Source organism: Anneissia japonica, unplaced genomic scaffold (assembly GCF_011630105.1).
Source record: "Anneissia japonica isolate Jap-2015-1 unplaced genomic scaffold, ASM1163010v1 scaffold573_len2283161_cov171, whole genome shotgun sequence".
Lineage (NCBI taxonomy): Eukaryota > Metazoa > Echinodermata > Crinoidea > Comatulida > Comatulidae > Anneissia > Anneissia japonica.
The window spans coordinates 2018228-2032948 of record NW_022719802.1 but is presented as its reverse complement, the minus strand read 5'-3'; the positions used below and the strand labels follow the sequence as shown (position 1 = coordinate 2032948).

Genomic DNA, 14721 nt, shown 5'->3' with positions numbered 1-14721 from the left:
TGAAAGCAATTAAAAACAAACATTGAAAAGATTAATTGTTTAAGGCCAAAAATCTTATTAAATATAGTATCACATCCAGGATCTGAAATTATTTTTCGCTGAGGATATTTACTATTTGCTATTTTCTATCCTCTACTGTAGTGATAAACAGGCTGAAAAAACATCTTTTTAAAAAAGAAGTTAAAATGAATCTTTGTAATGTAAGTCATTCTGCCATTATGTTTTCACTTCTTATACTGTAATAATAATAATAATAATAATAATAATAATAATAATAATAATGTCATCTTATTAGGCGAAAGTATCCATCTCTTGGTAGAGCTGCACGCAACTACAGTACTAGATTCTACTAAGTGCGTGGTTGGCTGGGTTGTTTAGGTTGGAAAAGAGAAATTTTCTAGGCGAACTGATTCAAGCTACTGCATGACCGTTTTTATATTTTTATTAAAACCAATTTCTTCTAATTGTAAATACATTTTCCCCAGAATTTGTGATAATTCGTTATCATGCATAGGCTAGTGCTAAATGCGTAACAAATTTATGATCACGCATTATTTTGCTTCTGCAAAATTAGGGTTTCATCCAAAATCACTTTGAAATGCAGGACCGTACCGCACGATGTGAGTCGGTTGGTAGCTTAGTGAGAGTGAGTGGGTGGGGATGTGAAACTAACGATAAATTTTATTTAGCCTTACCTGGGCCACGTATTGGTCATATCAACAGAATACTGTATAAAAAAACTAGAGGTAGGTAATTAGTAGATGATCTACTGTATACCTAAAAAAAAAACTCAATTTAGCATTAGTTAAAAAAGCAGTCAAAAACTTTTTTTTTCCAGTAAATAGTTTGTGTTATCTCAATCATGTTTTACTTTGAATCAATGTACCAGCAAACAAACCAAAGGGTAATACTTGGCTTTAGAAAATAAAAAATAAAGAGCCTTCCTCCCTCATCACTTTTCCAGCCTACAGGGTGATAAACTTAGGCCTAGTTCAGACTAGGTGGATAAACCCGTCTCAACTCACCGGGTTTATCTACCTGCCAGTCTGAACTAGGTGGCTTATCTCAAGCCGGGCTGCAGTTAGAATTATTCAATAGCACCATTGGAGCACTAACAGGGTCCCGAATTGGAAGTATCCCTGCTGAGGAATCTTGTTAAATAAGGTTTCTTAACATATTAATTTCATTTTGCTGCACATAGTGTTACCGACACCGACTTTCGTGAGACAACTGATAATAAGAAAGTATAATACATACTCCAAGTATTGAAATACACGCCATCGTGTTGGGATTCAATATTTCGACATTAATTATGTCATCATCAGGAATGATGATAATGTAGTAAAAACGTGCAAATATGAATTTGCGGGAGATTGGTTTTTTTCTGGGAGATTCTTGCTTGCAGGAACCTGTATGGAATATGGGAGGCCATCCCAATGATTTCCAGTAGAATTGGGACCCCTGCATTTCATTGATTACTGTATACAAAGTTTAAATATAGAAGATGACTTCAATAGCCTTGCTGGCTTTCTTTCAATCATTTGACCAACCAAAGTGCATGGGATGATTAAATGTATAGGTTACCAAGGTGTGATGATATCACCAGGCTAGTGTCACATATTTTTGTCAAATAAATGTAAAATTTGATAGGCTTGACAGGGCTTTAGAACAAATTCTGACCCTGAAATCCAAATCCCACTACTGTAATATTTTCTTGACCTGATCATAACAAAGAGTATATTTTTTTTTACACTTGACCAGAGTATATTTTTTTTTTACACTTGACCAGGCCACCTGCTGTCCTTATAATGTGAATCTCAAAATTCTATTGAAAATTTGGGCCCAAGCTTACAGAATAATTATATTTACCAAACATAAACCGATTCCTTTAAAAAACAATTACATTACAATTTATTATAATACTTTATTAGCTTGAATTTTGCGCTAGTCCAAAAAAATATATTACTTTCAGTAGTGAGTTTGAAGATTTCAGTCCTGTAGTTTAATGGTTTGCCCTGAACCCTAGAGTATTCCCTATTCTAAAAAAAAAAAAACAACATCTGACCCTGACTTCTAAAATATGTACTGTGCAATTTTTTTTTTTTTTTTTTTTTGTGCTTGGCCACTAAGCTTAGAAAAGTTAAGTGCCTCTCTTGTTGGTCATTAACTCACCAAGAATTAATACCCAGGGATGTATTTAATTGTAGTCTAGGTTGGGCAGGCCACCAAGCCTTGAAGTTTTCCTTTGAGTCCAAAGTCCTTCCACTCACCTTTATTAACCCTCTTGCCCACCCTAAAAGTAACTCTTATAATCCACTCTTATATTTAGAGTTTACCAATGTTATCATCCACCCACCTTTATTAAACCCTTTCTATTCTTTCTATAGCTAGTATAGCCCTGAATACAATAGCTAGCAGGTTGGTATTAAATCATGCAATCTGTGGTGTGTTGTATTTTTTTGTCTACTAATTGTCAGCAACTTTTTTTTTTAATTATTATTATTCACTTTGATCTTTTTTCTTTGTTTAGTTATCTGAGGTCAGCATATGACTCATCAGGTTTAATAGCTAGCAAGTTGGTAAAATGGTCTGACCTCTGATATGCGGACTTCTGTTTGGTCTACTGTAACTGTACCTGTATTGCTAGCAACTGCATCTGGAATGGAATACTTCCTGCCCTTTTTTTAAAGAGTTATATTTACGATATTGTTAAGGCACTATACAAAAACAATTAGACAGAAGGATAGAAACCATCATTGTTCATTTTGTAATAATGTGGTGAAAATTCAAAACAAATCGTGGAAACGCACTCGAGAGCAAAGGTGATATACTCAACTTGCTCTTAGTTTATACATATATATATATATATATAATAATAAAATAGTATATAAAGAGACCAAATACATTACTAATCCTATTTTTATTTGTAATTATTATTACCAGAGTGTAGAAAGTTCATGAAAAAAGGCATAACAAATTCATGGTGTAACAAGCTTTTTATCCAATTATGGCGAGTGAAAATTGTCACGGAAACCAAGTTTTGAAAGACCAGTGCATTAAAAAAAAATAAGTCAATTAGTATACAATAACCTTTCTACGTTTGTAGAATTCAAAGATGCTTTATCAGCTCGTTTTCTTGATGTACTGTAACTGCAAAATGAGAAGTAGAAATTTTATTTATTATTAAACAATCTACCACTCTCGCATCACAGTAACTACTGTACTAAATTAGGCCTCTTGTTTTTGCGGAAAGCCTAGGCTAGATAGTCGTTATGTACCCGACAGTCAGCTGCCTTTATATCTTCACTTCAGTTTGCATTCAAAGGGTACACTGCTGCATAGCCAACTGTCGGGGATGTAGCACCTTCATTATGACTATTCATACAACAGAAAAAAACGTCTCATGGAGGTAGCAAAAAATGGAGATCAAAATGAAAAAACGATGTATTTCAGCAAGTATTAAAACCTTTTTTATTTTAGGCCTTCTTCAAAATGCCTATGCCTACAGCAGTTAATTTTTTTTTTGCCGCAAAACCAAAATAGTTTCATCCATGCCGACTTGCCGATCGGTTAGCGTGAGCCCTGACTGAACACTGCAGAAACTTCACATCGAACTTCGCATCCCGAAGAAAAACAAAATGTTTTTTACGCATGCGCATTTGCATAAATGTCTACACACACACACACTACACACAAAGTGATTACAATAGTTCCTATTGCATTACATGCATAGGAACTAAAAATTCAATTCCATATTTTTTTAATAGCCTAATTTAAGTTATTAACTTACAATTAAAAATTTGAGTCAGAAAAACTTTTCCTTGTCAATTAATGGAAGTTTAAATACTGTAATACCTTTCCTGTATTGCATACCCTTAAATTCGTTGGTACAGTAATACATTTTTTAAGGATTTTTGTAATAAAACATCGCTACTAGAATCAGCACAAATAAAGTTCATAACTTGTTTTTAACATTTAAATGAGCTATTATTATAATAATCATTATCTGTAATCATATTTTTATGTCGGTTTTGAAATGTTAATGTTTTTATCCATAATTATTAATTATTTAAAGTATAATTTTGGACACTATTGGAAATGGGCTGGACTCGGGCCTAATGGGTGTTCCTGATGCTCATTAATTTTTACTTTTTAATTATCTTATATAGTAATGTGCATATCGAGCATCAAATGAATTTAATCAATAAACTATTTAGGTTTTATTTGAATTTTAAAGTTATTTTCCAATTTCTTTTTTTTTTGGCAGACAGTTTGTCTTTCTATGTTGAAAGCAGGGTTTCTAAAGAAACCAGAACACAAACCAATATTTAATTAACTACCACCACACTGAAAACAAATATCACAGGATTATCATTAATAAAGGACTGAAATATCACAATTGATATTATGTAGAAACATCATATTTACTAATACAAAATATTCAGAAAACATGCTCATAAAAATATGATTGGTGATACTAACAAATTTCACAATAAACATTAAAATCACATGATATTGATAGTAACTATGGAATGGAGAAACATCACAGGTGGTTATGATGATAATACTTGAGAAAAACAATCACCGTTCAGATACTCTACCACATGAGATACTGTATGAGGCCAAGTTGGCATACACACTTGAATTTTCCCAGGGACACATTTTTGATGTATTGCATAATAGACAATGAATAATAGGTTAAGACATGATAGTTACTTTTGTATGGAGAAACACCTCCATGGTGGTAATTAAAGACAATACTGTAAATACTTGAGAAAAATGAATGTAACATAAAATACCATCTTCACCAGAGGCGGATCCAGAGATGTCCAAAAGGAGGGAGGGGCCCCTGAAATGGAGCCAAGATAATATCAGCCTACGGGGTCCAGGGGCATTCCCCCGCAAAATTGTTGCGTTCTAGACGTCCAAAAATAACCTCTGAGTCGTATTGGACAATCAATTTTTTCTTTTTCTTTTCTCTCTTTCTCTTTTTAAAAATGTTGTTACCTTCCAAAAGGTGGGGCTGGAAAACGGAAGCAAGGAAGGAAGACCTAGAAGAAAATCGGGTTAACAACATCACTGGGAATGGAAAAATAAGGTATGTTCCCATGACCCAACGGCTAGCAAATAGGTTATAAAACCCATGAAGGTGTTTTTCTGTACCAAAGTTAACAGAGGTACTGTAGATTCAAGAAGAGAGTGTGCCTGAGCCAGGCCAGCCCCCTCCCCCCATAAATAAAAAAAAAATTATCAGGCCATTTGGAGGTGCCAACAAATTTTGTACCATGGTTGGTAAAAAGTCACTAGAACAGAACAGAATAAATATTGAAGTATTTTTTATAATGTAAATTGTGGTTGAATAAAACTAAATGAAAGATCTTTTATTAGAAATAACACAATGATATGTGATACATGATTGATTTGACTACTAATTTCATCTTTTTTTTATTCCCACACCAAACAGGTGTTTTAATCATTAGAAGGCTTGTGCTAATGACTTCATAACTAACATTAATTCAAGGATTCTTCTAGAATGCTGTACTGGTATGACCTGAACTCACTGAACTTTGAGAGTGTTATAACTGTACACGGCCCGGAGAGAAAACGACGCTGACTTGACACAAGTTAGTGAAGCCTATTAATAATGAAAATCATAAAATAATAAATAAAAATAAAATATGACAAATTTCAGACCATTCACTCAATGCTATTTTGATATTTGAGATAGAGGCACTTGCTAGAGTCTTTGATATGAAATTTGCAATTATCAGGAAGAAGAACTGCATAGAATACCAAACACCATAATAATAACTAAATGTAATTAACAAAATCATTAAGCTTTTGGTACACCATGTGTAAAAATATGGTTTTGAGGTAAAAACACTGGTTGGTTGTCTCAACTCTCTGACCATAAAAATAACTTCTAAACTAATTATTTATCAATTAAACAATTCTCCCGGTCTGGTTGGAAGGAGCCTGATATATCTGGGAATCAAGGGCCACACCAATTTACTAAATGGCTATTAAGATTTCCTGATTTTTAGAGTCTTATGAAATTACCAAGCTTATTCTAAAAATTTAGTGTTTTCTGCTTTCTTGACTCCAAGAAAGTGCATTTCCTTTTTAAGATCTAAAAGTTTTAAAGGTTGCCAGAAATGTAATTGGCAGGCATCTGGAAACTAGAAACATCAACATTTTCAGACCACAGAGACCATAGAGAAAATAGCTCTATTTTCTCTATGCAGAGACCAAACCAAACAGTTAATATTATAAACACTGTACTTAAAATATACTTTAGTTTTACATCAAATTAAAAATAATTTAGTTTACCTGTCTACCTACCTAAAGTATCTATTAAATTAATTAGACAATGTCTAAAAATATTAAATAACATCTGAATTAATTATTTATTGGAGTATTATAAGCTAAAATTTGTTAACAAGTGAACAATCAAAAAGATCAATTGAAATAATTTCTTTTGATATGGAAGTTATCAATTAACAAAGGTTTTACATCAAATTAATAACAATTAGTTTATCTGTCTACCTATCTATCTATCAGTACTCTATATTTGATTAGTTTACAGTTAGGATTACATAGGTTATAGTAAATTAACAATTATCAAGTATAGAAACCATTATGTTGATGTTTTAATGATTTATTTAACTAAATTTAAAGCAGTGTCATTATTACATTTAACGCCGTGGCTAGAGATACGGTACCGTATCGGAACTTCCGATTGCTAAAATGTACGGTAAATGATATTACGCCATGATTAGCCAATAGAAACGCCGATTCATGCGTGACGTCATTCAGTGCACTGCTACTGGAATAGTAGTGAGTGTGTGTTTCAGCGTGACCACTGCTTGGGTATTTACCCAAGATCTTGGGTATTTTGACTTCAAATCCTTGGGTATTTTATTTTTTTTAAGAAAATTAAATATTTTTGTCGTAGAGGAAGAATTAAGAAGTAACAAAGACTATATTTCAGTCCATTCAAGCATAGAGAAAATAGAACACTGTTCTATTTTCTCTATGATTCAAGTAAGCACAACTCAACGAAGTGCACATAACATTGTTAATTGACTGTTAATTGCTATAAACATGAGTTCAGAATTGTTTTATTTGTGATTTGCGTTGCCATTGATCTTACCTAATTAATGCAGTACATAATAAAACTTGATCACTGATCTACTGATAACACTGGCCGACTGAGTGCGTATTTTTCTATCCGTATTATCACCTCATGAATAATTATTAATTTTAATAATTAACACTAACAATTAAAATAAAAAATTGGTTTATAAATTGAACTAAAAGGAAAACTATACAGTACATGCGAAAAACACGTATTTTTCAAATTTTAATGCATTTTCAGGAAGTTTGGGTAATTTTGGGCAATTTTTGCTGAATCTTTCAGCCCAGTCATTGGGTATATCAAAAATTGTGAATGGTCACGCTGGTGTGTTTTAGCAACGATCGAAGATTCATTCATTTGCGGGTGTTGTTGACAAGCTCTGATTAATAATTCTGTAGCCCGAGGCCCTATAGCATATAAAAAGGATAGCAGTTTTGCTAGATTTGGCGACATCAAGCGAGAATATACTATTTTAATAGTAGAAGCCAGGCCTAGGCCTTAGCTACCAATGAAAACCACCTAAGCCTAGCCTAGTAGTACGCCTATAGTATAAGTATGCCCCTGGGCCCTAGGCGGTTATTCGGGCTAGGCCCTAGGCCTAAGCCTAGCCTTAGTAGACCATTCTCTATGGTAGACCATAAAATACGCAAGAATAACAGAGGGGATTTTTAACCCAAACATTGTGATAAGCCCCAAGCGAAATACATGAAATGGGCCTAAATTTTTATGACATAAATTTGATCGTAACTTTTTGCGCCACGTTTCTCATGATCGCGACGTCGACTTTGCAAAAAAGCCAAAATCGAGTCGGTCACTTCTATTGGCTAATCATGACGTAATATCATTTACCGTACCTTTAGTTTTCGGAAGTTCCGATACGGTACCGTATCTCTAGCCACAGCGTACATTTAAACCATAACCATAATTTAAAAAGGTATCAATTATAACGTTGAAAAGAGCCTTTTAAAATATTTTTTGAGCATTTAAGGCTGAGTCTTGTTAAAAAATATTTTTTACACAAACAAGTTCTGACAAGATATTCAACATTTTTGGGTCGGTTGAAATTTGGCAAAAAAACCTTTTCTCTTTTCTCTGAATTACTGTATTACAACAACTGCATTTTGTAATATATTTTTTGACTGATATTATACAGACAAGGCATACTGAATAAGATAATTAAAAAATATAAATCACAAGCAACTATGTCTTAACCACAGATAAATGGGATCCTGAAATAATTAACAATAACAAACTTACCAGTGTTACTACCATTGATAGTGTAGTAGTACTAGAGCTCTGTATCAAGTGGGCGATATATGTTTACTACTACAGTACTACTACTATCATGATGATGCACAACCAACTGATCAGTTCCAGCACAACACAGGAATAATCAATAACAGCCTACCAGTAGCCAAGAGCCACGTAAGCTTGTTGATTCGCACGTTGCCTATTTATTTGTAAAAGTGATTATTAGTAAATTATTACACCATACACCCAATCAAGAAGTAGGCTGAATGATTGCATCATAAAAAGCCACAATGATCTATTAATATTGTATGTGGACTGATCCATTTTAATTAAAATGGACTAATCCATTTCTACTATTGGACTAGTCTATTTTCACTAATATGGACTCATCCATTTTCAATCAGGATGGAAAATCAATTTTGTATAAAAAAAAAAAGAAAAAAATTGGAAGATCTAGGAGGTAAAAGAATAATTAGTAGGCCTACTGTATCCATGTCCCTTCGGAACAATTATGGTTTAGGCTCTAAATCTCGGTCGGGGAGGAGGGGGGGAAGAGGAGGGGATGGGTGCTTATCTTTCTCTACCCAGGAGTATGAACTGTCAAACTGCAAAAATATTCGGCAACCAAAGTTTAGGCCTAATTAAAACAAAAAGATTTGTTTTTTACTGAATTTGCGGGAGATAAGTGAATTTCCGGGAGATTTTTGCTGTTTGCAGGAGTGCGGGAGGCCATACCGATTTCTGGGAGACTCCCATGAGTTCTGGGAGACTTGGGACCCCTGACAATAATGTTGAGATTTTTTTAATTTAATTTTTTTTCTTTGAACCATATTTAATGAGGGAGATCCATCCAGCAGAAGCTGATAATTAGGGACCCTCAACATGTAAGAAAACAAATTACTAAAAACACCTTAGTTACCAATTTTTTAATTAGAATTAGAATATAAAATATGTAACATAAATACAAACATTACCGCTTAAAATTAATATAACTAAAAATAAAATATGCAGATTATTGCAACAGCTATAAGAATTAAATAAGAAATTAAATAAATGCTTAAAAATGAATCTTCTCATTAAGAAAATATAGTAAAAATTGGTTATGGATCAATACAGTTTTGTCAGTGCAGCACTAAAAGTGATGCCTTCTGCATTCCATAAAGGAATTGTGGTGCATTACCCACTTGGCACAGGTGCCATTTCTGGGCTTCTAAAATTCTCCAGGTTCCTATTTCTTCTTTTGGTTATTCAAGCACTTTTGAAGGAATCATTATTTTTTTTAAATCTAACAAAAGATTGCACAGACAACAAAAATTGTAAATACAGTAAGTGAGACAACAGAAAACAAATAAAATGCTATGGAGTGGAGTTGAATGAATTTGTGGTTTAAGACCCTTGCTTCAATTCCTGTTACAGTACAGTAAAATGATTTTTTCTCACGACCAAAACAACTCCTTAAGTCTCATATGTGAGAGCAATTTGTGTCTATGTCTTGTGATGGGATTGCCACTTGGAAGAGAGATAAGTTCACTTATTGGCATAAAATACACATTAATTTTGTCTGGGATAAAGATAAGAAGGAAACTAACCAGTTAATTGCAATGAGGTTAAAATCAGTGATGCCCATAAAGGCCTGTTTACACTATCAACGATATTGAAGCTAAAAAGCAATTGTTCACATAGAAAATAAAAGAAATATTAAGGGAAGTGGTAAAAACGATTTTATAATTTTCCTATGATTATGACGTCATTTGATTTGATTTGTGAAATAATCTTTTTATCGTATACACAATAAATTGTTATCAAATCGTGCTAGTGTGAAAACTTCTCTTGAAAACCACAGCTACAATAATACAGTTACAGTATGAACTTTCGAAATCGCGAGTGTGTTTTGCACAGAGTAAAGTCCAGATGCGCTAAATATGGGCCTTGGTTATTATAATAAATATTGTTGCCATAATCATGGAGAAAATGCTACGCTTTAAAAAATCGAAAAAGTTTAAGGACAATAATTGAAATTAGGTTCATGTTTTGTGCGAATTCCATGTGTTTATGCTACTATAGGTTGGGATTTACCATTCCACCATCATGTAATGCAATCGCCTTAAACTTCCTGTCCTTCAATTCATCGACCAGGCCCAAAGGAGAAGTGTGAATGTTTGTAGGGCAGACATGGGCTGACTTACAATACTAACTGTGAATGGAAATGGTAGTTTGAGTCGGCCGACAAAGTATGATTGGGCTCTTAGTTGTTCTCCGACAATGAGTTGCAGGGCAATTCTATCCTACTGTAGCATATCAACCTAGGTCTGTCCTACAGTAGGCCAGAATGCTAAAGTTACACCAATTGTGTAATCCCATGTTAAATTCAATTAGTGGGTGTGTTGGATCTGTGCTTTGATTAAAATGTTGGTTTTGGTTTATCATGGAGATATGATTATGACTGGATCAGTGGTCATTCACTATCTTTTCAGAGCGTCTATAGGGGTTTACACTTAAGCGGCGAGGAGCTGTGTGTACAAAGAGATAGTGCTGTGATAAGCTCCGCGGGTGGCCGTAGTGCAATTTAATAGGCACTAGCTGACTGTTTAATTGGATTAAAGATAAGCGATAAAGTCGATGTTACTCCTTCTGTTCTATTTTCTCTATGGTTGGATCTGTGCTTTGATTAAAATGTTGGTTTTGGTTTATCATGGAGATATGATTATGACTGGATCAGTGGTCATTCACTATCTTTTGTTTGTTTTACTTTCAAAGGCAGGATAGTCAAACACTGATTAGATGATAACTTTGTTGATTTTGTTGCTATTTGTATTTGTTATCAACAAGTCTGTACACTGGGACAAAAAATTATACAAGTACATCTAATTACATTACTAATATGTACAGTGATACATGGACAGAATTAATCAAATATAAATTTCATGGTAGTGAGGATGAGTCCCTTTGAGATAATGTTGGCTATATATAGATATTTTGTAAAATGTTGGTGAATGCGTGTACAATTATATCTCCCTGCATAAATCAATGGATGCATTATGATAAAAAAAGTTGTACAGTATTGCACAAGCAATATTACTGTATGACTTTTTGAATTCAAGGTCACTCAATCAACATATTTTTGAACTATAGGGTCTTGGCCTAATTAGGTTTCATAGCCAACAATCTCTCACTCTCAGACACCCCGGCCCAGTGGCGGATTCAAGGCAGGTTCTAAATTATAAAAAAATGGAGAAAAAAGAAAATTATATTTTTTTGTTACCTGTGGCCTAAACCCTCAATCTGTGAAAGTCTCTCCATGGGCTGCCTCTATTTTGAATTGTTTAATCTGAAAGTGCGGCCTATGTACAGTAGTTTGGTTTGTACAGTAAAAATAGTAAGAACAGAGCTAACATTCCTGCTTAAGTTTATAATGGATAAGGCTTGAAAGTGGCCTTGTGAACTATTAAAGTATTTTGGCCTCTTCCTTGGTAAAACAACTGAATATTTGTGTAGCATGCCGATTCTCACATCTCACATTACAAATCTGTAATTTATTGTATGATTGTTGATGACTCACCTCTTCCTCCATGGTTGAACAAAAGAGGAAGAGCAATGTTTTTATAACACAGGATTAGCAGCACATGTGAACAAAGTGCAAAATCTTCAATAGGTGCATTTGAGCAGTACACAGAAACTTCATTCTGTTTAATTTGTTTAGATATTTGCATGGAGCAAGTAGGTGGCCAACTGTTCAAGCATATTACATTGTGAAATACACATGTAGTAAAAGTAGTTAGTGTACATACTGTGGTGCCATCAAATATATCCTATCTTATCATTCCTCCATGCAATGTCTTATGAATTTAGCTACTGTACTCTAGGGTTACACAGACGCTATCAAGCTGCTCTTTGAATTTTTTTTTTCTCCTCAAACTCAATCAGCCTATCAACAAAGACAACTACAATATGAGCATTAAAATAAATTTTAAAAAAAACATCATTTCAGAGTTACAGACCACTTTACATGAACTTGCCAATGTAAAGATGCAGAAGTTTTGTGAGAGGCCTACAGTATAGGCTATCAATCTCTGTAACTTACTGTTTATATATCTGATAACTAGGAATCACTGATATGAAGGGATCATCATCATCTTGGAACCACAACTAAGATAGAGTTCCACTAAACACAAGAACAGGAGTCTACATTGGATTTGGTACATTTTCAAATTGTTGTTGTGTATCCAATCACATCAATGTAGTTGAATGGTCATTGTTCCTCAACAACCTAAACTGCAGAATTGGATTTGGATTGGATTTATTCGGTGTAAACACCAAGGATAGCCCACGAAAGTTTAGAAGAAGACTTATTTCCAGTGGGGTCCTTCTGGTGGTGATTGGACAGTACACCGGGAGACAATGCCCTACTCTTTTCCGAAGAGTGTACTGTGCTCTTTAACGTGCACATGGGCCATAAATGCACACGGGACCAACGGCATAAACGTCTCATCCGAAAGACGGTGCGCTATTGTAAACTTGTATTTCAGCCCTCTAGCTGAAACATAAGGAGAAGCACCGATAGGAATTGAACCGGAGACCTAGAGATCTCCATGGATCTCCATGGTTCAGCGCACACACAGTGGCTACCCCCAGATTAGCCGACTGAGCTAAGCTGCTCTCTCAGAATCAGGAGTTCTTCAACAACCTTGCAGAATCACTACTTCCACAATAACCCATTGCAGAATCAGCAGTTCCTTGACAACTTTTTGGAGAATCACAAGCTCATCAGCAATAAACTATTGTTGAATCACCAGTTTCTCTGCAACAATTCTAGACAGACAATCTCCAGTTCCTCATCTGAAGTGACGATCAAAGAGAAAATAAGCTATTGTATGTACCTACTAAAGAATGGATTTGAAATCATTTTTTGTACCTACAGCAGAAGCACCAGTTCCTGAACAACTTTTTGCAGACTCACCAGTTTCTAAATCATGCAGAATCACTAGTTCTTCTATCAACCTATGCAGAATCACCAGTTCCTCAATTAACCTATTGAAGAATCACCGGTTCCTCAATTATTCACCAGTTATTCTATCAACCTCACAGAACCACCAGTTCATCAATCAACATATCGCAGAATGACTAGTTCTTCAATCAAACTATTGCAGAATGTCCAAGGTTCCTCAATCAACTTTATGCAGAATCCCCAGTTCCTCAATCAACCTTCAGGATTGAAGAATTAACAGTTCGTCAACAAGAATCACCAGTTTCTCAATCAACCTGCAGAATCACTAGTTCTTCAATCAAACTATATTGCAGATTCACCAGTTCCTCAGTCAAGTTATTGCAGATTCAGTTATGAATAATAAAACCTAATGCAGAATAACCAGTTCCATTTTGAAGAATCACTATTTCCTTAACACTTTTTGCAAAATTACTAATTCTGTCAACCTTCTCCACAACAATTTATTGCAGAATGAGTCTTGAATATGTACTGAGTGAGATCTTGAACATCCACTCACCCGGGCCACTCACAGACACAGCTCTGTAAATGATTTTGGTCTTCTTCTGAGTGTAGTGGTCTTGGCTTCGTAGAAGGTGAGCTGCTTACAAGGATTTGAGTTTTCTTTCAGAATGACGTGAGAAATCCAATTCAATTGGTTGTTGAAGTACTCAAACAAAGATGGCTGAAGTTTTGAAGGGAGCAGGTCAAAACGGCAAAAAACCAAAAAGGCAACGAAAAAAACGGCAATAAACCAAAACGGCAAAAATAAGTACCAAAACGGCAATAGACCAAAACAGCAATGACAGTACCAAAACGGCAATAGGCATAGACCAAAACGGCAAAGGTGCAAAATCAATGCCAAGAATGAATCGTGTTTTGTTTTTTGTTAGTATGTTTTTTTTTTACACATACATGACTAGGCCTATATTATATTAAAGTGTTATTTATTATTATTTTTTCCTCGTTTTTACACTTTCATGGCATAATATTGTTTAGCCTCATTTTATCTGTATTTTAAGGTTGTAAATTTAAATGTACACTGCTTTTATTGCAGTCTTTTTACTATTGAATTGTAATGCATGTTATTATTATTATTATTATCATTATTATTATTATTATTATTATTATTGTTGTTGTTGTTCTTCTTCTTCTTTAAAGTGTTATATTATTATTTTTTTCTTTCACGCATTTTTACTTTTATGACATAAATTGTTTAGCCTTATTTTGTCGGCATTTTGAAGTTACAACTATTTAAATGTTTACATTGTAATTCCCCCAATATTTTTACTATTGAATTTGTATGATATATTATTATTACCCAAGAGCAATAACATATTACAATATAAAC

At 34.1% G+C, this 14721-nt stretch overlaps 1 protein-coding gene across 2 annotated transcripts in view; it reads right to left on the bottom strand.

The window, feature by feature from the left end:
- LOC117111010 overlaps positions 1 to 14721 on the bottom strand; it is a 31466-nt gene that overhangs the window by 14778 nt on the left and 1967 nt on the right. The window contains exon 1 of one of the 2 annotated variants that reach the window (XM_033253870.1): positions 8396 to 8651. The exons of the other annotated variant lie outside the window; for it this stretch is intronic. Within the exon in view, the coding sequence (XP_033109761.1) occupies positions 8396 to 8410 (15 nt within the window). The 5' untranslated portion in view covers positions 8411 to 8651. Of the gene's footprint in view, positions 1 to 8395; positions 8652 to 14721 lie in introns of those variants that run through there. 2 annotated transcript variants of the gene reach the window in all.